Source organism: Neodiprion virginianus, chromosome 1 (assembly GCF_021901495.1).
Source record: "Neodiprion virginianus isolate iyNeoVirg1 chromosome 1, iyNeoVirg1.1, whole genome shotgun sequence".
In the NCBI taxonomy this organism is placed as follows: domain Eukaryota; kingdom Metazoa; phylum Arthropoda; class Insecta; order Hymenoptera; family Diprionidae; genus Neodiprion; species Neodiprion virginianus.
In genome coordinates, this window is record NC_060877.1 from 11274601 (window position 1) to 11301296 (window position 26696).

General features: G+C 37.8%; 2 protein-coding genes across 3 annotated transcripts in view; one reads left to right on the forward strand and one right to left on the reverse strand.

Annotated features, from left to right (window-relative positions):
- Positions 1 to 1946: 1946 nt before the first annotated feature.
- Positions 1947 to 21580, reverse strand: LOC124305639 (progestin and adipoQ receptor family member 4). Its single transcript, XM_046765224.1, has 5 exons — positions 20889 to 21580; positions 7419 to 7643; positions 6321 to 6424; positions 5898 to 6035; positions 1947 to 5418 (listed from the first exon to the last, which is right to left on the reverse strand). The coding sequence occupies exons 1-5, from the start codon at positions 21190 to 21192 to the stop codon at positions 5185 to 5187; spliced, it is 1005 nt and encodes a 334-aa protein (XP_046621180.1). The 5' UTR covers positions 21193 to 21580; the 3' UTR covers positions 1947 to 5184.
- A 2451-nt stretch (positions 21581 to 24031) lies between these two features.
- LOC124300810 (serine/threonine-protein kinase Doa) overlaps positions 24032 to 26696 on the forward strand; it is a 50607-nt gene continuing 47942 nt past the window's right edge. Inside the window, exon 1 of one of the 2 annotated variants that reach the window (XM_046755217.1) lies at positions 24032 to 24169. In XM_046755217.1, coding sequence (XP_046611173.1) covers positions 24053 to 24169 — 117 coding nt within the window. In that variant the 5' untranslated portion in view covers positions 24032 to 24052. The remainder of the gene's footprint in view (positions 24170 to 26696) is intronic. The other variant, XM_046755234.1, reaches the window with a different exon arrangement.

Consider the following 26696-nt stretch of genomic DNA (forward strand, 5'->3'; position numbering starts at 1 on the left):
TTTATCCTTCGTAGTTTCGAGTATAAGTGGAACTGAAATGTTTTTACGGTGAGATGTTGCATTGCTTGACGATGGTAATTTATACTTCAGTAAAGAATATATGTATAGCACCGATTGGATTTGTAATGTATAATTTTTTCAACATTAGTACAATCTTTTCTCTTAGGGGTGGAGTGAAAAATTCTTTTTTTGTTCAAAGTGAAAAACAAATCATGCCAAAAGCTTATGGCTGCTTCAAAACAAAAATGATAGCGTTCGGACATATCTTACTCAATTTAGGGCGGTTCAGAAAAGAGCCTTATTTAGATTTGGCAGTTCTCCGAGATTCTTACACTTTTTCGTTAAAAAACAGCTCACGTAAAAAAGCTGGGCTGAAAAAGATTTTTTACTACTACCTCAAAGACGTTGAAATTTCGAATAAAGGCTATTTTCGGTAATTTAAAAATTGAGACACGGTGAAATTCTTCGGTGGCTGTGTTTAGTATGACGAAACAAAAGTTTTTGCAAAAGCTGAGATGCGTGCGATTTTTTTTAGTATCGAAAAATCTATATTGAAATTCGTAAGAACGAAACTTTTTCAACTTTCAAATATTGAATATCTGAACATGGATTTTTTGGTACTGAAAAGAATCGCTCGCTTCTCAAGTTTTATAAAAACTTTTGTTTCGTCGTACAAAACATAGCAACCGAAGGATTTAAGGATATCCCAATTTCGAAATTCCCGAAAACAGCTTTCTTCGAAAATTCAACGTCGTTCAGGTATTAGTAAAAATTTTTTTTTTCCAATCCAACCCTTTGGCTTGAGCTCTATTTTAGTGAAATAGTTCAAGAAATCTGAAAAAAAGTCTTTCCTCGGAACCGCCCGAGTACTCGATGATAAGAAATAATGCTAGGCGATTTTGTACGAACATTTTTGGTTTTTTCCCAAGCTATTTTTAACATCGAGAAACAACTCTCAGAAGTTATTGCAATTCAATGCGAAAGAAAAGAAAATTTCACTCTACAGCAATTCCGATAACAACTTTTTAACGACTGAATACCTTTACAGGTAAATATAATCCTCCGTAAGCAAAATACTAGAGTTTAAAAGTGTGAATTGATTCGCATTAAACATCGTTTATAGGTATCGGCAAGGCGTAAGTACAATATTAATTTCTATATAAAATGTTTACCGTTCACAAGCAGGACTTAATGAAAGATTTATTAACAATCAGTCGAACTGCGTAATTGTTCTAATATCTAATATAATAATATATTTGTACACCCGACCTTGTCGCTAAAATATTATTCTTGTATAATTTACGTACAGCGTTCATTGTAAAATTTCTAGCGAAAATCCAATCCTAAGCAGCAGATAAAGTTTCATTTACAAACTAACTAAGAGTTGTTCCTGAAACAACAAACGATATTATGGTCCAGCTAATTATTCCGTCACTACTATTATCATCGTCATCGTTATTATTATTATTATCATTATCATTATTATTATTATTATTATTCTAATCTACTACGTCACAATTATATCACAAGAGTGCGCTACTTGCTGTGGTATAGAAGAGTAAGGATCGTCGAGATAAGATTATTCATTAATTATATTTTAAACTCGAAAAAATCCTCACGTTTATTTATCACTAATATTGTTACAATATTGTTCTTTCTTCGGTTTTTCACGTACACGTTACCTATGAACGAAAGTACAATTAAATGGAAGTACTCAAAAGCGAACGGTATCGGTATAAGACAACTGCGTACATATATGGTGTGTACAGGTTGTACATCCTTGTATATCCAATTATTATTATCTACTGAAACCAGTCGGAAAGAGTTATTATTATTTGAATCTAAACAGGTACAACTAATTCGAAGATAAAATATTACCTCGTAGCATTTCACCTAGTGCCCAACTTCAATTAGGACCATTTCCAGCTGTTGCTATATTTTGTTTCTTCACCCTCATATGTACAGCAATAATTAATTATCGACAAACTTTGGTAGTAACTACAATTACAGCTAATTCTCATATATTCTCTGTAAAGTAGTCAAAGATATATCATTTGTATAATATGTAGTATCATGCGGATCAGAACGGGATACGTGAGTTATGTTTAAATTTTCACTATCTACTAAGATTAGGTAATAAAATTTATCCTGCGTCACTTGATGTAACGCTATTTCTAAGTTTTATATTTCTTTCGAATTTTCATCGTTAACTATTTACGTACGTATAAGTGTTTACTTATGTATTACGTAGTCTACTTAGACTTAGAATTTTTTGTTTATTTATTTATTTTTTGTTCTTTTGTTCTCGAACAATTAGTAAAGAGTTTACCGGCAGACACGGGCTTACTGATTGTTTATACTTTTTCGAATCGTTTTTTCTCAGGTTGAATCCAATTGTTTGTTCAAAGTATGATCGTCGCCAACTTTCACGATTCCGTATGATCTTGACAGGCTTTGATGTTTTGATAGGTTATTTTTTCATGCGAAATTTAGAACACGGATATCAATGTCATCTGCCGGTATGAATTCAACATTATTACAATCATGAGAACTACGTTAATAATGAATTTTTTTCTCCGACTACGTTCTAATCACAATTTTTCATTTATTGTTCATGAATAATATAATGGCACGATCTTCTGTCTCAGATCTACTAATCTATAAAATTTTTTTATTCAAAGTCAAAATGTTATCTAAATACTTGGTGATCGTAAATCTATGAAGCTGACGGAGATAGATCGATAGCGTAGAAGAAAACCTTTAATATCTGCAATTGTACGTAACTTGTGTAACGTGTATGATAAATTCGCAGGAGTTTTAAAGCCTCAAAATCCAGTCATTGAGAGGGGCGGGAATTGTTACCTACTTGCAGAAATATGTTTATTATGCCGAAACTTCGTAGTAAAACGAATGTAATTCATCGGATCGACTAGCAATTTTTATTTCTAGCTAGTTCTATTATCATACTATAAATATTAACTGATTAATCAATGTATTAATTTAAATTCTCTATAAATAGTGGGGCTGTACTGCCGAGAGGCGCGTATTAAACAATCGCGTATAATTATTCAATGGAAAATTTTATTATACTATCAGGGCATAAATATGTCGAGAATTTAGAAAAGGTGCCTCCTAAAATCGCCTGCAACTTCAAGAAGCACTGATTTTCACTTCTAATTAAATAATTACTAACACATGTGATTGATTAATTTAATCGTAATCAGTACTTGATACGTTAAAGTTGCTGCTGCTTTGCCGGAAAAGTTTAGCGATTTTCGTTTACGACGCTCACTTGCCTTCGGGTAAAATTATTTCTCTTTCCAACCGTAGTAATATTAAGGTATTTTCATTTTACGCCGATTTTATAATCTTCTTCAAAAATTGGTCTTCGAAAGTCGTAGGTAAAAAAATGTTCTCGTTCCTTCTTCAAATCACACGCGGCCATCGATTTATTTAAAGTATTTGAATAAATCGAATTTTTCACGAATTAGGTACAAGTGGAAGGCATAGTAAATAATCGAAGCTCGACAAAGTAACATCTACAGAATGTTTAAAGAGAGAATAAACGTTTTTACGAATCAACATTATACTCGCTCCCTAGCAGTGAATTTCAATTCGTCACAAGTATACCACTGAAATATATAATAATTCCATGTCCCTAAGCTGAATTTTCCTTGTGGTAAACTTGCAGCCGGGAATCGATAAATATTCAATGATTAAGATCGAAAGAGCGAACTTTCAATCTGTCAATTATTCCAGTACTTGTATAATATACACAGCGTCGTGTATAAATTAAAGATTTAAATAATGTAGGCTAAAAAAGTATTTGGCAAGCTACTTTGGTACAAATGGTATGCGATGGGAAAATCGGAATCACATACTTGAGTAATAAATAAATAAATAAATAAATAGATATATTGAATAAATAACCAAATATTGAATAATTCACTTAAGGAAATCCGTCTTCCGTTATATATAATGTATATACGTATATATCTATGTATAATATAATTATATACAAACTCGTGCATAGCAAAAGTTAATAATTTATATTCTGTGACAAGAGTTGCTCGGCAAACTCGTTGCGATTCATATACTAAAGTTTGCGAGCTAATGAAACATTAGGCAGACATTGAAGGTCAGGGTCAGGCCATGGGAAAAAATTATCTCACCAAATTTCTCTGCATTATTTAAAAAGAAGAAAAATAATACTGTGAACATTGTAAGTATACGGAAAAAATATCGCACAGACATGCAAAGAACTTATATCCGTAAATATCTTGAATTTCTTCGAAGCAAGGTTTTACACTTTTTTTAAATATCTTTCCGACTTCTCTGCATTTCTCAACATTGTTGCGTCTTCATTATTCACGTGCAATTTCTGCGAGTTTATACGTTTCTATGTAAGATTTCTTCGCTTCTCGTTGAATCAAAAAAAAAAAAATACTAAAGTTATTTCAGTTGGTAAAAACGAATGTTTAACGGAATCTGGTGAAAATTCATCGGTCCTAAGTCAAAAAACATTTACTAGAATCAACTGAACCGGGTCCGAATCAGATTGTTAGAACATTATGGAATTTCTGAAATGTAATGAGAAAATTGAAAAACATTTCTTTCTTTCTTTTTTACCATCACGAAAGTTTGTCTGAAATTAGAAATACTAAATGAGAAATAAGCATGTTATAAATAAAACGAGGTAAAAGTTACAGAAGACTTGAAAGATTTTTGAAAACAATCATTCGACTCTCCAACTTTCAAAAAGAGACGGTACAGCCAACTTCAGAGAGAAACGAAGAAATTTTGCGATAGAAAAACGAAAGTATAACTTTGACAAGAGTTCGTCAAAAAATAATGTCGAATTGAACAAATGGTTAGAATTACGAAGTTGATGAAAAATCCTGTACGTACACAAAAACAAGGTAAGAAAAAAATTTGCGTCAAACGTAATGAATCAAAAAAAAGTATTTTCTGAAAAGAAATTAGAAAAAGGCTTCTGCAGAGTTTTGCTAAGTAAATTTTTACCGGGGTTCCCCGACATTATATATATATATATATAGGTATCGTAGACTTAACGATGGAAGATACTTCCGCAGCCACGAAAAGTTTCACTAAATGCGTGGCTTCTGCTATCACAGCAAAAGTCTTTGCTAGAAGTATAATAATGGCGTTTCTAAATCGAATGGATCACAGCTCTTCATGAGTCGAAGACAGCGTTGCAGTCGGCACCGCGATGCAGACGGATGGGTTTGACATCCATGCCAAGTCCCTCAGCGTTGCAGCGTGCATCGAATAAACCGCCATAACCACCATCACGTGCATTATGTTGTGCGAGTTGAGAAAGAGGTCCACTTTACCGGGCACCCATTTCTCCGGCACGTGTAAAGCGCCAACAGCACCGCCAGCCACAGCGACCAGGTCCTGTCGGATGAAGAGATCGAAGGAAAACTCATGAGATAAAAATTCTTCAAGACAATTCGCAATCCTCGTCGTTAATCATCGAGGAAACAATAGCAGTTTGATCGTGGACACCCAGAATTAGCAGCCAAACGTTCCGATGTTGGGGCGGAGTTGGAATTCCGAATAAGTTGGTGAAGTCCGAAAATCAAAATTTTTGTGAGACGCTTCGAACCCTGATACTTTTACAGAATAATGGGGATGAAACGAAACTGCATTTTTCTACTTTCAAAAAGTATTCACACGTTCGGCTGCTGACTCCAGCTGCTAGTTTCAGCTTCGTGATGGGTTCGGAAAATGTGTAGCGGATGTTGGATATTTTATTTCGTTGAAACATCATCCTGTACATGCCATTGGAAGTTGAATAAAATTCACGCAGAGATTTCATTCAATTATCACTAATCTCGTGCTTCTTCGCGCGGTATCGAATTATTAGTACCCACTTGCAAAACCAGATGCGTCAGTGCCGTAGGTGATCCACCGCTACTTCCGATGTACCTCAAAGTCAGTACGAACATCCTCATCATGAATGGGGGTGCAAAGCACAGTCGCCTTTCCCACGGCGACCACGCGTTCATAGCCTGTTCGAAAGGGATCAAGGCGTACTTATCGTTAGTCTCACTCGAACAACCTCCACGACAATGGTTCGTATATTATTTCACACTCAGAGTTAAATTCCGGGTAAAATCATGGGGGGTTGAGTGGTTGGTGTCGAATGAAATGATTTTAAGATAGCAAGATCCGACTTTGAGTAATTCTGTAATTTAACAACGTGAATTTCAATGATTATCCAGGAACAGCGAGATGACATACGCCAATTTACCGAGATCGGGGTTCTCTTCTGAAGAATGTTGTCAAACAATTACCTTGAGGAGACCCCAGAAGCTGAGAACACTATACGCAAGGAGGCAACAGTGCCAGAGTGTTTCTGGCAAGCAATGAACGGACGCTGCGATCATCGGAAGGGCGCCTGAAAAATAAAAATCTCGGTTATTCCTTCTACCCTCAACCATCGAGAGGTACACTTGGGGACAATGAATCTGAGACGGCTATTTTTTTACACCAGACAGTTATGTTGGCAACAAAGAGAAACCTACAGCGCCACAGTCGGCCGAGCGCGAAATAAACTTAATCTCAATAAACAATAACATAATCAATAACCGTTGAATCTCACCCTAGAATACGTGTCAATCCAACAAGTCGTTATCCCCGTGATATTTTAAGGTTAGATTCGACGGTCATGGGTTATGTTATGTTTATCGAGATCCAGTTTGTTTCGCGCTCGGCCGACTGTGGCGCTGTAGGTTTCTCTGTGTTGCCAACGTAACTGTCTAGTGTAAAAAATTAGCCGTCTCAGATTCATTGTCTCCAAGTGTACCTTGAGAGGTAAGTCAATAATCCGACAAGTCTGTGAACGATATTAAACCGGTCTTTCATCGACGTGACAGAATAGAGATTTACCATCGAGTACATGAGATTAATTGCCACGAGGATGAAGTTATTAACGCTACTGTAACGGTACGTGTAATTTAGGAAAAATCGTTACTTTGCATTTTTGGCTTAATTTCGAAAATCGAGTAAAACATGATGAATAAAATGTACTTATACTTTTCAAAATCAACTCCTCGAAAGTCATTCTAAAACTGTGCAACAACGATATTTTCCCGGATGTTTCGTTACGTTACACCGAAAGAAAACAATCATCGAATCGATCAAATGTCCGCGTTGATTGAAATCAAGTCAAGTATTTATTTCTGTCAATTTAAGATCTGTTGGTTTGAAAAAAAATTGGTTGAAATAAGAACTAAACATTTTGTTAGACGCAACAGACCTTGAATTGAGATACAAATAAATGTTTACCTCGCCTCCCGTCAGCACAGATTCGATCGAATCAGTGACTTTTTTTCTCTCGGCGTAACGTTACCAACTTCAGCCTCATAATTACCTAAAATCCGACGTCTTACCAAAGCTTTGGCTGATCCATATACCGAGCATGTCCAATTGCAAGAGCTTTTTATAAGTGGCTTCGCCTTTGTCTAAGTTCATGAAGAGGTGGTAGAGGAAAGAACCGATCCACGGACTGACCGCCCCGATCAGATGACACCAGGATAGAAAGGCGGCAAGGGGTCCCTGGCTTCCCCAGGGAAGCAGACTGGGAACGGTGACGAGGATGTAGACGATCGGTAAGCCTGGAATATCGTGCGAGCGTTAAGCGTTAAACGTTGACAGTTATTTTTGGCTCATTCATTCGCGTTTGTGCCGCGAGTCATCGACGAGACACAGCCGAGAGCCGAGAGCATACCTGCCTCTGCAGCTCTGGCAGCTTAATTTTGGAATACCTTATTACTTCACCTCTGGCTACCGGGCTTCGGGCTTCGGTGCAGCCGCGGCTTTGCTCTTTATCCGATTTAAACCACAAGTCATCTGTATAACACACCGAGGTGTTTATTACAGGGCCAGGTGAACGTGCCTATGTATAGGTTCGCGTACGTACTTCGATATAAATGTTCGATTTATCGCGATTCCTTGGTCGGCCAATCGTCGTGACATGTTCATTTTGAAAGCTGAACTTTATCTGGTAGAAGCAATTTTTTTACCACAAATTCCAGAGTCACAATTATTATTATTATTTTATTACCGCCTTTCAAACTGATCGAAACAGTCGAGAATTTTCAAAACTGTGATCAGTTAGCCTAAAGGCAGTGGTTTCCGATTCGGCGTGAGAGATAATCGATTGGCTTGCAACGAAGAAGGACTCGACAGGCAGGAAGTGCGGCCAGTACAGGTAATGTTACTATATTTTGCAATAACAGTGCGTCGTATACTCTGCGAATAATCATCATACATCGTCGTCAATCGAAGGACAAATTCTTCATCCCTCTTTTGGTAGAAACGTCAGTAACGATTATTTTTGGAAAATATATATTAATTTAACTGGTAAATTTTTCCAAGAAATATACTCGTATCCTAAATAGATGCAGATTTTCGAGAAATTGTAATGTTAGTGTTGAAAAATTCATATCACTCGCAAAGCTATTCGGATATATATTCCTAAATTTCTTTAACAATAACAGTTATTTAATTCTAATGATAACGAATTGTGGCATTGTTGTTACGAAGAAAAAGAAAAAATGTTTTCATTTTTTTTACTTCTTTATCGTTGTTTTTCGCTAATTTTACGTACCATCCGAAACGAATGCGACCAAAGAAAATTGAAAATTAAATTTAACAGCGCTAAGAATTAATGAAACAAGTTTTGTATAAAATTTTATTCAATGGAGTTCTTACTTTGAGAAATCAACACATTCTGATTTGGATTTGGAAGGGTTTATAATTGAAATTTACTTAAATTTAAACGAAGAAAAAAACGCATCACCTTTTATGGGCTGTAACTAATTGATTCGTTGATATGTCGTTAAATTCAGATGGGAAATGATAATTATCCGCACATCAGAGAACGCAGATCTATAATGCATTAATAGGGTTCCATTACGTATACATCGGGGTCACGTTCAATAATGAGGATGTTCGACCAATGGAGAGTCAACTATTAACCATACCTATACTTATAGGCATGCTGCAACAGTGGGTGTTGAGCTTAAAAACATATATACTTATGTGACGAAAGCTCACTCGTTTGTTCATAAATTTGAGACCGCATTACCCTGATTTATTTTTATAATTAACAGATATTTTACTATTTGCATAAGCGCAATGGGTTCTTAATATTTTAACGTTTAACGAGCATTTAAATTCAAAAGGAAATTTAACGGGAAATGTATGAAGTATATAATTCGTGACGTGTTTGCTGCTGATAATTTGGGTTAACTTGATTCTACTAGTTTACGGTTCTAACGGCTTCCAAGTTATTTATTTATTTATTTTTCCAATAAGTGGCACGCAGGATCTGCTTACATTATACATATATATATATAAAAAGAGGTAGTAGAGATGCTAGTTTTGATTTTCTATTGGTTCCTCCTTTTCTGGGAGAGAGACACACTTGTTTCCGACTTATCGTTCACGGTCTTTGCTTAGAGCTGTAGCTTACGATTAGCGAAAACTGCGGAGTCTTCGTCCTCTAAACCTTAGTAAATTGATAATAAATGGTTCCCTGATAAATGTGTGTTCTTTCGTGTCGTTATAAATTGACAGTTCCGTCCCAGAGATCATTGAACTTTTAATGTTTCACAAATGCGGCACAGCTTTTCCTGGAGAGGATTCCATTAAATTGGCGGCTGCACGTGGAAGGTTAATGATCAATTACTCGTACCGGTATCGATATGTGTGCACGGATTTATTATACATATATACCTGATGCATTGGAGCAGCGACTCACTTCGGGCAAAATCTGATTAGGCTTAATGCACGTATAATGCGATAATAACGTTGCTATCGATCGGTGTAGCTTATATTGCGGATAATAAATTAAATTAAATAGATAATAGCTCAAAATGGACGATATGTTCATCCAGAAAAGCATTTCTCCCTTTAAATTTTCAAATTCTTCAGATATTGTATTATATTTTTGAAGAATTTATCCGATTGCGATTACTTCTAGCTTGATGAAATTGAAAAAATTAATACTTTGGCCGATTTGCAGGGAAAGTGTTATACTGGTTAATTTGTGAGAAGATCCGTCGAGTACACAACTCCGATGAATTGTGAAAATACAGGCTTAGTCGTAATGTAATTATTTATGCCTGAAAAACTCAGATTATTAAACTAGCGAAAAAATTCAGCTTCAAGCGTTCGGAAACTCATTTCAATTTATTCGTCAAACAAATTACGATCGATTTTTTTTTTGTTCCGTCAATTTGCGATTGGATTCTACGAGCTTTACGAGACTTTTATACATCGGACGCTGGCGCTTCTAATAGGGTTCGATAAATTATACGCATTAATTTTTATCTTTATTTCATGAAGTAAATTTTCACCATATAACGATAGAGAAAACTGTTATTCGAATGGCTCGACTGCCTTAACGAGGCAATTAGCAGCCGCAGAATGTTTCTGAAATCCTATACGAAGTGCCTGTAATACGAAAGTTTCCAGAGTGCCCATTTCCTTCGCTCAATCTCGACCATTCTTCGCTGCATGAACCAACCTTAGAGACTTGGAGTAGTGAATTGTTTTTCTCTCGTGAAGATTAGTTTTCATTTTCTCACATTCTTCGGACGTAGCGTTTGCGTTTATGCAATTTGTAAAAAACTGCAGGTATATAACGTATTTATGCTATAATACATGTACACTCGGGAGCATTGATAAAACTGAATGTATAAGCGTCTAAACTCGATTCTCGCTGAATGCATTATATCATGAAACTTTGTGAATAAATGATGAAAAGTAGCGACGGAGCTGAGCAATCTTTCTGGAAAGCATGTGAAAAAACTGATTTGCAATATGTATCATTCGTAAACGCGGGAAGATAAGTTTGAGTGTATTATAAATCACTTTCCGAGCAGCAAAAATACACGACGTGCATGTTCAAGCGTAAAGAACAAACGGAAAAACCTCCCATCCATTTATCATTCCCTTTGACATATCGCAGGTGCCTATAGTGATACTTCCATATATCGGTATTCGCACATATGATTTTTTAGTTCAACATTCCGGTGAGCACAATATACACGATCCATCGCAGAAGACAGCGGCTCTGAAGATTAAATGCGAAGGAAAGTGAATTTTCGAAACATGTGCACCAGACTGTTTGAAATTAGGGAAACCTCGGGGGGAACGTGAGTTTTTCTTTTTTTTTTTGTTGTGGAATAAAGTCGAAACGTTAGTTTTTGCTATACAAATAATCACACCTAAAAGTATAAGATTTTTAGGTTGAGGGGCAATTTACTGACATCTGAGGAAATTTCTGGGCATATCAGCCGATTTTTTTCTTACGCAGGAAAAGTTGAAAATATTTGCTAGGATTTAGGTATGAATTTCTTACGCCTTTCAGAGTAAATCCTCATTTAAATGTATCAGGGCGATACACAGAATGCAATTTTAATAGAGTAAAAACTTGAAAATTCATTGCGCGCAAGGTTTCTTACTTAATATTTGTAGCATAGCGTACGGATTTTGTCTCGCACAATCTATTTGCAAATACTCACAAATTGTCGTCGGATTTTTTCAATAGCGTCATTTTTAATAAAAATACATTATTTTCAAGAATCATGACAAAGATGAGCCGTGTTTAAACATGAAGTTTAGGGTTTTTCACTCCTAAGTGAAAATTTGGGAAAAATCCTATGACAATCACAAAAGTGAAAAAAAATGCATTCAAAGTTTCAACCATTTATTATGTTAAATTATACAAATTAAAAGTTTTTGATCCCCAAAAATTTGTTTAGGTCCAAAATTGATACGGGCCCGTCAAAAATGCAAAACGTCGTAATCGATTTTTTGGCTGTGAATGTTCCCTTGAGTCTAAAGGCGTGCCTCAAAGCAATTAGCTTTTTCCTATTAAAATAACATGTAAGAAAAAGATACTCGCTGCTGTCTTCTGGCAAAACAAATGTTTTATTATTTACATGAAAATTAAACCAGTCCAACTGCAAAACGTACTACATGGTTGCTTTGAATAATTCCACAAATAGACTTGAATAAGTATATTTTCCTACACGTTATTTAGCGGAAGGAGTTGCATGGAATGAGGCACCTATTATTGTTACTTGTGAAGAATTTTTAGTTTGACGAAACATAATTCATAATAATATTCATTTAATTTGCAGCAATGTTACTTACACATGTCACATTTTTTGATTGATTGTGAGATAAAATCATGCGGTTGCGGAGTGAATTGATCTTTTTTAAGAGAAAGGTCGCTCATGTGATTCATGATTTTTCTGCCTCCATTTTTTTCGTGTGTTCAATAAATCTTTTCTCCAATTTATTTTCAATGTATACAGACGCGTTGGAAATGCGCCTTAAAATTTAGCAGATCCAGTAATTCTCGGAGCTTAACGATGAATACGCCTGTTCGACCGAATCCAAGATAAGAAAGGAGAAGAAACTGTTTCAAAACACTCCCGCAGCAATTTTATTTGCTGCGCTAATGATGATGAATCCGAATTAAACAACGTTCTTAATATGTGATAAAAATAAATCTGAACAAATTCGATTAACATAAGCTGAAACGTCAACAATTTGATGAAAGAATTTTATAACTAAGACTTTAAACATTATTAAACTCTGGTATTTTTGACCCGTTACGAATATTTTTGGACTTATTTTCCTCGTTCAGGAAAAGAGGGAAGATTTTGTGAATGAAGAGTTAAAAATGCTTAAACTCGGGAGGTTTCTATTACCATACATTTGCTACATTGTAATATGAAATTTTTCGAATATATACAAACAATTTTTGCCAATCTGGTCAGTGAGTAAAATAGGATAAAAAACATTAGAATCGTATCGAGAACACTATAGAATTTGAGCATAGTGAAGGTTCTAATCGTTGATATCCAAGCTTGCGTTATTCCAACTTTCGTAAGAATGTCATTCGATTCGAGTTCACCATTACTGGCACAAATAAAATTGCTGGATGTTTTTCAGTTTAATCGCTTTTCCTAGCTTTCGATTCAGTCAGTCTGGCCGATTCATCCTTAATTGCTTCCGGCTTCGGAATTCCGGTTTTTCAATCACCGTTAGACAAACGAGTTTCTTACACATTCATGGCCTATCCTCGGGCAGGTGTGCCAAAGTGTGCAGTCGTTGGATTCGTCATGTATGTGTACTTCGACCCCGAGGATGTTCAGCTCGTGGCCTACTTGCAAAAAGCGTCTGCGCCCTGCGCTGTGGGTTTCCTGATCGAGTTCTGGAGTGATTCGTTCCGTTTCCCTTCAGTCCAAAGGAATTTTGATAATCGCCTGACGTACAGGATGCGTGAATATTAGGACGGTCCTTATTTCAACGACTTTTGAAATGAACTCTACGCGTCCCTGGAACCTTGAAAATACTTGTTTTTTAGATACTTGAAATAATGTTGATTGCTATGCAACTTATTCTGGTATATTCCGGTAAATATTTTTTGTTTGTGGATTTACACGGCAACATCTTTTCATTTCTTCTTGTATTGTAAACTTTTTCCCACTTTCCTTATTTGTTCTGAATTTTTTTTTTCCTCCTTTTCTTCTAAGATTTGACAGAGATTTTCTCCGTAACATTGTTGTGATATATTTCTCCGACATCGACAATTGTATTTTGTAGATTTATGCACAGAGAAATTGGGAAAGTAAAAATTGAACGTTAAAAAAGTGATATTTTTTCCTTTTAATCAATTACACCAGCGGGTTTTGTACACAGATTTCTATACCGACATTGTTACCGACACTTAGCCACGACACGCACCTTTTTTTTAGAATGTTCGACGTTGATTGATCCGGGCATGTGGACTTACTGATACAACTCTTGAAATCAAAGTGTGGATATCCACCACCGTCAAGTATTCTAAAAAGAACGTTCGTGTTTTGGCTAAGTATCGGTAACAATGTCGGTACAGGAATCTGTGTACAGAACCGGCTGTGTATACCGACTTACAACAGCACATCATTCATACTGATGTATCTAAATATACATAGACGTTTTATGTAAAGAATATTTTGCACGCACATCGTATATATTTATATCTTTTTAGTAAAATCTATACACGCAATCTGGCGAGATGAAAATTATTCGAAATTTTTCAACTATCGCGTATATTATACCTATGTATATTTGTTCGTGACGGGTGATACGACCGCATTAATAAATTATCGTCATCGATCGTTAGGTAGAGACGTTAAAAAATCTCAAGATATACAGATATATTCGTATAATTCATTCATCCGTCAGACGTATAAAATTTGACACCACCTTTATTCCACAATCATTAATATCCATGCAGCCGAAAATTTGATTATTAGTTTAATATCGTCGTTCGTCCGGAAGTAAGGATTCTGGAATACTGGGGCGTTACGTCATCCGATTGCTTTGCCAATCTTTTCCAAGAACGGAAGAAACTTATACAGTGGATGTGTTCCGGGGGCGATAAAGAATGGGGTTTATTCTTATCCGACGTTTACTTAATAAACACGAAGCTTCTGGAAACCCGGAATAAAGGGTGAAACGGGGGAAAACAAACGGGGATGATTGACTGACTGCGGGTAGATAGGCAGGGCACACCGGAAGCTTTGCTGTATACCTATTCACTAAAGTTTACCTCCACTTTCCAGTCAGTGGGGACGTGTTGGCAGGTCTCTGTCAATTTGTAGAGGAATAAGAAAATGACGGAGAGAAAGGATGAGCCAACGTTGAAAGGTCAAGGGATCATTTAATATACGTGTAAAATGCGCGAGGGTGGAAGCGCTTATACAATTGAAGTTCACTCTGCAAATGATTTTCTTGGAACGACTGCTTTCATATCACGTGACATTTCCAACCCTTTGAAAGCCGAGCTTGTGTCCGGTATAAGGCTGACGAAATTATTATCATTATTAAAAATGTGTATATCTGCAGGCTTTTCCTGTGTTTAATTTCTACACCTGATTTCCAAATTCAAAAACCTGCAAAGGATTTTTTTTATACCGTCGGGAAGCTAATCTCTTCATTAATAAAACTTTCGCTTGATATTATGTAACCAAGTTTTTCTGATCCCGATTTTTCATGTAATTTTTATCATTTACACCAAACGTTTCTGTTTTCGATGAAGAAATGTAATTCAACTTTGAATGAAATACCGGATCTACTGAACATTTTGATCAATGCGCAAAAACAATTTGTTTCCATAAAAAGGTATTGCTAGCATCTGACAACAAACTACATCCCTATTTCCTAAAATAAACTAACAGTACTTTGCAGCAATTTTCTCGATCGAGAATAAATTTCAGGAATAATTATTCCACTCGAGCTGTGGATAAAAATAATTTTATCGATGAAAGCTGTAATAATCCTCGTAACATCGAAATGATCCATTCCATTCACGTTAAATGAAAACGGTTAAACAAATTATTCGCCTAAGCGAAATTAATCAAGGCAGTTTAATTAAAACTGAGCAAAACGAATAATTTATAAGACTAAATAAATGTGAGAGGCAGAATTCTGTATCACGTACACGGGGTCAATTTTGAACGCCTGTGTTTGCCCTCCAAGGTGTTAATTACTCCGAGTTTAAGAGAGGAGGCAGCGGCATATGAATTATACATAATACGAGTATGATGGATATGTTCAGCTATCGCGATTGCCTTTTCAATTACGTCGAAATTAGGTTATTATACAGACGCTGGGAATAATATGTGTTTACAAATATTTTTCATACAAATATTTCATTACACGTACGTTGATTTTATGCCGGTTATTTGCAGTGTGTCGTGTGGTAAATTGAACGAAAATATAAAAAAATTCAAATTAATCGAAAAAAAAACATTTTTTCGCACCTTGCAGCAACAAAACGTTGAACTTACATAGATCGACCTCAATAATTGAACGTCTGTCAAAATGACTCTCTATACCACTTCCGGTAACGATCCGTCGGCGTCGCACAAATCGAGCCTCACTTTTCTACTTAGATTCTAATTTACTGTAAACAAGTAGAGAGTAGGTACGTATACATGTATAGTGTACACAGAATCAACAGATAAGTACTGTGGCCTTTGCGCGCTATCGCATTGATCGAACTTTAATGCGCGTGTAACGCATAAATAATAATCATAATCGGGGTTGAAATAAAGAGGGGTAATCTTTCTATAGGCTTACAGCGTAGGTATACGTTATAAACACTTTATCGCCTACGTACAATAAAAGCTTCGAAAAATGTCAAGAGCACATATTTCCTAGCAATATCGACGCGTCATTGCGTACAACCAGCCACTAGGGATTTTTCCCATTCATTCGTGTGAAAATTGAAATTCAAGCACGAAATGAAAGGTGAAATTACGACCTGGATGCTGCAGGTTTCTTTAGCACACGGCTTTTAAGCCTGTGGGTAGCGGTCGCAAGCCGGATAAAAGTGAAAACTAAGGGTTGTAGCTAGAATAAGAATACAAAATTTTCAGTAAGAATGCTGTGTCTGTTTATTTTTAATAAACCGTCGAATGGCGGTTGTATTTTTGGGACGTAAATAATCAGATCACTTTATAATCGGAGCCTATTTCTATTCTTCGTTCTTACGTTCACCATTAAAAATTAAATACGTCGTTTTTTAAATCACTGACATAGTTTTATTACGGACCTGGGGGGTCACCAGATTTTTTTCACTCGTACACTGAGAGAAATTTCTAGTTCCGGTTACCGCTCAGTCCTTAACTGTTTTCATTTTTTACCACAATCGAAAAATATAGTTCTAGGTAGAAAATGAAAATTAGTTTTCTAGCCGTTACCGGAAAGTTTAGTATCCGTTACTTTTCTTTCTCATTACGATCACTGTTACTATATTTCCTTGCAACTGTTGCGAAAATTTAATGCTTGTGCAACAATAAATTGACGTTAAAGCCTCAATTTAAATGAAAAGGTAGAGTAAACCTCACAAACTGATTTTACGTTGCAATCACCAAAAAAGGATCGACAATAGCTCGTTTTTCGGTGATCCCAACAATATTCAAACAGTTTTATTAACGATACCTGTTTTACTGAATTCTTCTAGTTACTGTAACAAATGAAATTTTTCTCAGTGTAAAGGGGTCGTCAATTCCAGAAGGTTGAAAAACGCTCTAGACTAACAGATTTCCGATTGATCGCCGACTTGGTTCGGCCGATCGACCTTTACTCGAGGGCGTGAGTTTATTATTTAGTGACCCGAAAGTTTTGGACGTCACCAAAGGAAAGTGGGTAGAACCAAAGTAATTAATCAACCATCCAGACCACCGAATTGTCACGGTTCACTTCACTATTGTACGAATTGAATGAGAAAATCCCGCTGTGACCGAATAACCACTTCTGCTGAGAATAAAAGTCACTCGAGATACACGAGCTCCATTGGAATTTCATAATCCCCAATTGTGGTTTAGGTATTGCATACACCTGATCATATTCTTATACCTCCATTATATAATTGCAAACGTTTGTTCATTCTCGACTGGCGAGCAATTCTAAACCGCAAGGGAAAAGCGTGAAGAATTGATTGAACGTTATGCAAAAATAGGCGTATCCGTCGCAACGATCATTAATACTGTATCATTTGCTCCACTTATTGTTAATGCCAGTTTTGAAATTTCTAGAACATTCGGTACATCGTTGCGTACTGATAATTATGCACCGAATGACCCGTCGATGCACTTCAGTAAATTTACCTAGACTTCTCGACTTTTCAACGGTGTGTGTATTAATATGAGTAAAAAGTTGAATTCGAAGCCCAATTGATGCATGTCTATGAATTGAACTTTGGAAATGATGCCCATGCTTACTAGTTATACGTTGAGCGTTTTTGACTATTTATACCTACTTGTACGGTTAAAAATGTCATTTTACTTAATACCGGGATTTTCATGCGCGAATTCGCGTTCGCGAGCTTTCGGGAAAAGTTTTGTTCGACTCGTGTAAAGTTCGTGCAAGTTTCGCTTAGATCGTCAAAATAATCGTGTGAAATTTGCATGAAACTATACTTAAGCATAGACGAAAATTCTTCACGTGTATTAATCGTTGAAAATAGCGAGTTATCAGACTCATGATCTCGTGTAGCATAGCGAACATTGCCGTTCGGTAATCGTCATACATCATGAAATTGTGAAAGCGAAAGAGGAAAGAACTCGACTGAATTGATTTGATGACGGAATTACCAGATCATCAGGAGCAATGATCGTGCGGCTCGTGTGACCACGCGGAAGGAATGAATGTTGACGGGCAAATAAGAGGGTGAAACGGAAATTGAAAGAATTTGTAATCAGACGATCAATAAGGCCGGCTGACCTCGCAACTCGAGTCAATTTTGCTGATCGGAATATCGGAAGGCGAAATTGCTGCGCGAGGTCGCGACCCTCTCAATCAAAAGAAACCGCTTCCTAGCCATGCTTCAGACCTCTAGGTCGTGCCTGAGTCATTTATCCTCAGAAATTCCCGAACTGACACGTGTCCGACGATGATCACGATCGGTAAAAATATCGGTGACATTGATCTTGTGTTTATGTAGTGTATATAATCCGAATACCTAAAACGTATCAACGATTTCAGGATGGATTTTTCTACTGGTGGACATGTTTATGGGTATACGGAGTGAATTTCTAACGACTGCATGATCCGTCGTCTGCTGAAACTTAACGCGCACACGCTACAATCCCAGAGCGATTGTTTTCCAGGGTGTCCAATTGTTTCTAACCTCAAAAGTTTTATAGCTGTGAATTGAGCACCACTGCCACTGTGTAATGTCAACATTTTTAGGTTAGGGACAATTGGTCACCCCGGCAAACAATTACTCTGGAATTGAAACGCGTGCGCGTTAAATTTTAGCAGAGGACGGACCATGCCGTCGTTAGAAATTCACTCCGTATGATGTATCTTAAATGATTATAGAGTGAAATTTTGAAAGAGACGTTTCTGCCCGAGATATCGTCATTATTATTCGATAATCGACGAATAATTCTACTGAGGTAAGTGTACAAGTTATTGACTCTTTTATTTTCCAAAATTATAAATTAAACTCAGAAATTATGAATTTCTCGAATGACTAGAACCAATTGCTAGAGGGTTAGACACTACAAATTTATTGTTTGGTAATTTTAGAACCAAGGATCAAATAGGTAGAACCAAAAAAAGGTCAATAATTGAGACAGGATCCGTAACTGGTAAACTTATCTTGCAATATGCTGGTAGATTCTGCGGTTTCCTGAATTTCCCGGATTCACGAATGTCAACAAAAACCAAGGGTACCAAAAAAAAACTGCCCCATATTAGGCGGCTTTCCCTCGCCTTTAATTCCAACCGCATCGACAACCCAACGAGGCGTTTTATCACCTTGCTAAAAACCTGCGAGTCGGGATTCTCGCGAGGGGATTAATTAAATCACGCGTATTGTATTATTGTGTATCGATTTTCTGGGTCGTGACTCGGCAGTAGCTTCATCGGCTCATCCCAATCCCACCCTAGTATAGTTGGTCTAACATTTTTTACCGGGTTTGTACTGCAATGCGGTGATATTGACAGAGCGGATGATACCTACTCCGGCTACTGTGTCAAAGTCTCTGGAAAAGATACAATTTCACCTGACGCTGGACTTGACCTACTCGTTACTTCCGCTAATGCTCAACGCACCTGCGGTATAATTATAGTTATGACTTTACACCCTGAAGCCTTCGTCGGACTTCCGACTGTCCGTAGGAACTTGTGTGATTACTGTTACAACTTTCTGTTATTTCTATATCGATTGTGTCTTTTCACGGGTGGTTTTTTCCCTGACGAGCTCGTGATTGATCTATCGATTTATGATCACGCATAGTACGTATCATTGTACGTAAAAGGTGTTCTTTTGGAACTTTTGACAAACGTTTAACGGAGGTTTTTCGACGAGTTGTATCACATAAATTCGACACCTAGATCTACTTTGTAATAAATCGGTATGGGTACCACAGAATGAAACTCAGAATTTTTGCTCAGGGTTCTGAAGACTTTGATTCAATCAAAATATTTTCCTACTTTTTATGGTAATCGTTTCATTCATTTTTTCTATATTATTATTTTTCTTTGCTTTGATCCATGGTTTTTATTACAGGACTATTCCCATGTGCGATTTCACATACGGTCTAACGATTTATAATTCTTATCATAAGCTCGGATTATTACAGAAAATCGAAATGTTTGTGACTATATAGAAATTACAACGGTGACGGTTGAAAACGTTGTTTAATTCGCAAACATGTTTGCCTTTGGGAAATCGAATCGAATTTTCATGCACAAATAGTTCTTCCTTTCATTCTTGTATCGAGAGAAAATTTAAGAAGTTTACGCAAACTGCACAGTTCCCATCGCGTCAGATGGCAAGTTTATTCGAGTGTATTACATAAGCTGCAGGTAGAGATCTTGCTCTTTATACCTGAATAAAGTATGTCGACATTATATCAATTTTTTATACGAATAAGTGCAGTTCTGATAAATCGTTGGTACAACAATTTTAATATCCATCGTGAGCTTGTCTATTTTCGCGTACATACATCCGTATCAACGGTGTATGGATAAAGTCAACCGAGATAACAGGCAACTTGTTAACAACTTCAGAGAGATCACGTAATTTTACGTTTCGCCTTCGAATAGCATTAAATCTGACTCTACATATACGAACATCACATCACCACCATTCGAAGTATTTGATTTCACAGTGGCTCCATGGTTTACCACAGAACAGGGTAAAGTGTCCAACCGATGATCTTGATCGACGCACATCGATCGTGGATCTACGGATCCACAGATGAAAAAAAAGAAGTCGCGCATAACCACGGGGTTCAAGAATCTACGATCTAAAACACGTGTCGCCCACTTACCGTGAGTCAAAATGTTGACAGTCTCATTGTGCACGTAGAAGAGGCTCGCGATGCAGCCCCATACATTCATGAGGGGTCTGTACCCGGTGTAGATGTAAGGGTTGAACTGCAGGTGCCTCGGCATGTCGTTCCACCGCAGCAGGGGTGCCGATTTGTCAGGGCACTTGTCGAGGTCACGGAGATCGGCCTCGGAGGTGACCCGGAGGTCCTCCTCGGGGGGAAAAACCCTCCGCCTCGTCGGAGCCTCGGGGGCGGTGACAGAACCGTTCGCCGACTTTGCCGGGATAGTTTCCGGCTCGGCCATCGTGTCCCCGGTTTGTGAAAACGCGTCGCCGTTGACCGACGACGAGATAACCCGACGAGGGCGGCCTGTCACCTGGAGGGCGAAATCGCGCCCCTGAGAGAGCAGAGCATCGCGCGCCCCGCTGCCTCTGGAAACCGAGAGGACGACGAGAGGTTCTCCGGTACCGCGACGAACCTCCTCCTCGAGCACGCGTGCCCGATCAATTCCCCGGCAAGACTGCTCGCTGCAGAAACGCGACCGACTTCGTTCCGCTCCGGTTGGCTTCGCTTCGCTCCGAGTCGACTCGAGTCGAGGCACCAACGGGTTCCGCGCTTCTGAAAGCTCGTGCCCACTGCCGCCTCTCAAGTTCCTGTGCCGCCGGTGCCGCTGGTGCTGCTGGTGCTGCTGGTGCTGCTGCTGCGCCCACTCCCGGCCGACAAACCAGCCGACCAACCCCCGTTCTCCTGAGTTTCGAAGAGCGTTGCCAAGGCGACGATATTGATTGCTTTTCCACACACGCTCACTCGCCCCCGCCTGACGCCCCTCTCTATATTTCTATCTCTACGTGTGCGATAGAGATTATCAGGCTGTGCAGTACGGGCTTCCCTCCCTGTCCGACTTCAATGAAACCACGTCAAACCCTCCTCGAATGCGGCATCAAGGGGTGTCGGGGTGCTTCCACTTTTGGACAATGCGGAACAGCCTAGCTCGGCATTTTTTACATCCGACATTAGCGAGAATAGAAATTGATTTGACTGTTATTCATTTCTGAGGGTGAAGGTAGCGGCGTTAATTGGTATGTAACGGTGATGCGTGTTTAGGTAAAATCGCTACTTCGCGGCTGTGGGAATTGGTACGAAATTTTGTAAACCAGCACGAACGGAATATGTGCTATTATTTTTAAAAGCAAACTCATTGAAAGTCGTTCGAAAATTGTCTGATGATGAGGATTTTTTTTCACATCACGTTTCGTTAGGTCAACGTTGCTAACTTTAGCCTCGTATTTATTTCCGACTGTTATCTCTGCGGTCGAAGTTAGAAACGTGAACTTGACTGGAGATTATGAGAAAAATCGTCACTTCACAATATTAGAATCAATTCGAAGGAGTAAATTTCAGGCAAACCTGTGAGTTGCGGAAAAAAAAAATTTCCAAGCATACGTCGTACGGTAACGTTGTAAACTTCAACCTCATACTGTTACTTATCGTAAGTTCCAGTTATGTAAATGCATACTTGTAATGTTGACATTTACCACTTTTAGACTTTGATGATTTATATAAAGGTATGTGTACGATGTGTCTGCGATAGAATCAATTTTGTATCCTGATATTTATGAAATTCAAATTTTTCGAAGCCATTTCAGTATTTTCAATTTTCTTTTTTTTTATTAGCAATGCAAAAAAGATGAAAGATCTCTTGCAAAAATGTAAAAAAAAATTCAAAAATCCGGTGTGACGTATGAAAATGTTTTAACAACTATCCGTAGCAGAATGACTCCCGCTTCTAATTTTATGAACGTTTTCTTTTTCGGAAAAAGCTTGTCAACAGTAACAAGGAAAAATTTCCCCACTTCGACTATGAGGTGAGACACGTTTTTTTAGAATTTTTTCAAGTTTTTAAATCGTGTTGATGAATAAAATCGTTTAAAAAAATTGTAGACAATTCAAATCCAGTTCGAAAATTCTAAAAAAAAAAAAACCGAGTGCCTTCCAAAGTGAGAACAATCATATAAAAAATCGTGGCCCCCGATCCGAGAGGTCAAGGGTCAGACCCAGGTCGAAGCGGTATGGACTGCCCATAAGTATTCTGACAAAATGACGATGATTCAAAACTTGCAGATAATTTTCATGACTTTCGATCAATTATCACTCCGTATCGTTGTATATATTTCTACTTAGTAAAATTCTTCATCACTACGACTTGAAGGAGTGACCTTGCTTATTCTGATTCTCATTCATATCCGTAGAATATCGAAAGTAATTCATCGTGCGGCATAAATAAGACTTTTGGAACCTCAGTCTCATCTTCTAATTTAAAGATATCGTCACACTCCTGACTTCCAACCGTATATAATCGACCGTAACTTTTACATTATACACAATCGTACAGTCATTGATGCGGTATTGAATATTCCTTTGTATAAAAAAGGCAAGTTTCAGTAAGTGTTTTGCTTTCAGTGCAGCTCGGCTCGCTGTACTGAAAAAAAAAAAAAAAAAAGGTCTTTGCGTACGAACGTAATTCCGACATACAAACTTTGCGCATATTACGGGTGAATGCATTTCTAGGCGAGTCAAGACAGTATTTTATAGCAGCCAATGTGTACCAGAACAGTATTGTGTCTAGCTTGAGCTATACTTTGGTTCACCTCGGTACCTATATATTCGACAAAAAATGCCTGAACTGTAGTCGAAAGCGCGGGTAAAGCACGAGCTCGTGGCGATGAATCGGCGGGGTCAAGTATGACACCATAGACAATGTTGGATCGCGGAAGCGAGGTGTTGTAACGAACGTCTGAATTAGGCGCCTGCGCCTTGCATCGGCGTCCTCGGCGCATTTACGATCCAAGCTTGTAGGAAGCGCGGCGGGGCCAAGAGAGAGATTTTCTGGTGATCCCTTCGCGATCGTGCCAGTCGTGACAGTTCACAGACAGTTCCTGGCCGACCCCGTGGTATCCCAAATGCTGCCGCTACTGTCGTTGAGGAATATCGTCAAAGTAGAAAAAAAGCTGACGGAGCTTTCCGCGACAGGAGAAAGTGTCGAGTATTTCCATACTTGTATCGCGCGTCCATACGTACAAATTCCTTGAGATCTACAAAATGATCGAGTCTCGCTTGTCGTTTCGCCGCTCGTTGCCGTAGATCATACCAATCCACCCCGAGGGATGAATCGGGCCGCGATCATCCTCCGCTGTTATACAACTTGTACCTCCACAGCTCGAAGAGCCCCTCTTTTCTACTCCCGACGTAATTGCTTACCGACTATTCATCCTCTCGCTAAGGTATATTATGTAATCCAATTAGCATGCGTCACGTTCTATCTTTATTTGCATGCCCCCAGGTTTGGGTTCTTACTCCAGTGTTTATAATTTACCAGTCATGCGTACATCTTATACTTCACACACTCCGTGCGCACATACGCTCGATAATTTCTCCCCCTATTATATCTACTCGTTATTCCGATAGACCAATTGAAATGCTTACGCGGTGCGGACCTGATATTCCGTATCGCGTCGTACGCTTATGGATATCGTCGTTCGTGTTTCCTTCGCGTTTGACCTTATGCGCCACTCGCTCGCTGTTGCGCAACTCCGATTCCAGTCTGCGTCACGTGACGCTGGTAACACGTGATCCGAACAGGTCCCCAAAACCCGTCGATAGCTTGCCGGGTCGTTTGGCTTTTGTTTGCACCAGCTCCACGTGACCTGGGTACCTGCGCAAACACGATTCGAATATAAACTTTTACCGCCGATAATCGTTTTTATCAAGCCGTCCAAGCACGCAAATACTGCGCGGGAAACTTTTATCCTCGATCAGCTTTTTCGTGCGAGCCTGAAAAGATCGGGAAAACTGGAATTTTATTCCAAGTATGGAATTCATAGATTTTCTTGTTTGGTATCGAGCTGTGCCCTGGTGATTATTTATGCTACTTGTACGAATTTTTATCGAAATTGGACAATTTCGTATTATTTCGTACAAACTTGTGAATATTCATAGATTTCGTTTAAGAATTGTAGCAGCTTGTAGATTTATTACCGAAAAAAATAGAAATTTTCATGAAAATCTCCAAGTTTTTATGACAAACTATGCGTATTTACAATTTTGTACGAAAATAATTTCTTCTACAAAATTTTACGAAATTTCGCAATTTCCCTGAAAACTTTTCAAAATCATCTTCACCAGGGTGCATGCGGAAACTTCTTTTTGATACGAATTTGAATAGAGTGGAAAAACTACGGTCAGAAAGTTTGCATGGGATTTTATTCGAGGTCTGGGATTCAATGCGATCTTTTATTGTGCTGGTGTTAAGTATCTCGCTTATACATTATGCGCTTTTGGGAGACCGAGGAATGTTGATTTGGCGTAGAAAAAATTTCTCCACCATTGATTAATTGTGAGATTGGAATTTTCACGCGGATTCAATCGGTCAAGACTTATTTACATAGAATTTTAGAAGTTTTAAATTATACATTTTCCAAACACTTGTTTCAATTGTACACGTAACACTATGCTCCAATTTGATCAATACAGATCTTCAATTGGTAAAGAAATTAAAACTGTTCCGATCTTGTTGTAGCGAAAACTCAAAAGAAGAACCTATACACTAAGGCTTTTCCAGCAACCAAATTATACTTCGACAAGTTTTTGCTTCGATGGATTTGGGGTGTCTAAATTAATCTACAAATCATTTGAGAATTCCAATTAAACGGTCGAATTGTCAGTTTTACGATGTGTGCAATAAGACGTTACTTTTTTCTTGCTATCCAAGCCTCGACTTTCCTCATTAATTGTTGAGCAGCGAAGTAGACTTCCGACAAGTTTCAAAATAATCTTGGTCGGGTGTTTGGTCGTGGTTGTATGCGGAATCGCGGTTTACTGCTACAAGAAATACGTGCCGGAAATGCGCACAGAGTTTACTGAAAAACGATAGCGAGAGCAGATTATATCGCGGTTAACCATTTCCAGATGAATACAAAAACCATTGAGTTAACACTGACGATTAAAAAAATTTTCAGCTTTGTAAGATTTGTTCGACTAATTTTTTTTTTTTTTTTACTCTACACACCGGTTAATTAAGGTATCTGTAAAATCAATAAAAAGCGTTAAATATTTGTCTTAAGAATAATTACGTTAACGTCACATTATAGATACGTGTTTTTGAATTCCTTTTTTTTTTTTTTTTTTGCAAAGCAATGTGTGTACACACTGGAAGGAAATTGTTCGCATAATGTGTGATACAAGGCGAACATTGGTATTTTGCTCAATAAAGCTCACATCATATTCATTCCGTATGGCGTTGGAATAGAAACCTTGAACTGCACAGCTGTATTTGCGTTCTTGCTGTAAATCAGCAGTCCGTTTCTCACTTCTAAGATGAAAACGACTCTGTTGTTCCTGGTGTTAGGTTGTTACCATTTTAGAATCATGGAAACAATTATTAAACGTAACATCAATTTCGGTATTTTATCGGTATATATTATATTTTAACGACATCCATTTGAAAAATTGAAAGTAAAAGAAACGATCGAAGAATTGGTTGCTATACTCTGCGACTCTAAAAAGTTTCAGGGTTTTGTAAAGTGTCGTAAATGCCAGCTTCAACATTAGAATTGGCTCGTCGTCGGTAAACATTGTAATATCTTTGGATTGCCTGTATGAAAACTCCCAATTTTTTTCATGTTTTACTACGAAGAAGATCAAGTTTTAAGTTATACATAAAAACTGTAAAAACCAGTAGATAAGTGAAAACTTGAGCGGCATTTTTTTTTTTTCTTAAATCGAACGTTTTGTAACCATGGTGCGCAGGAG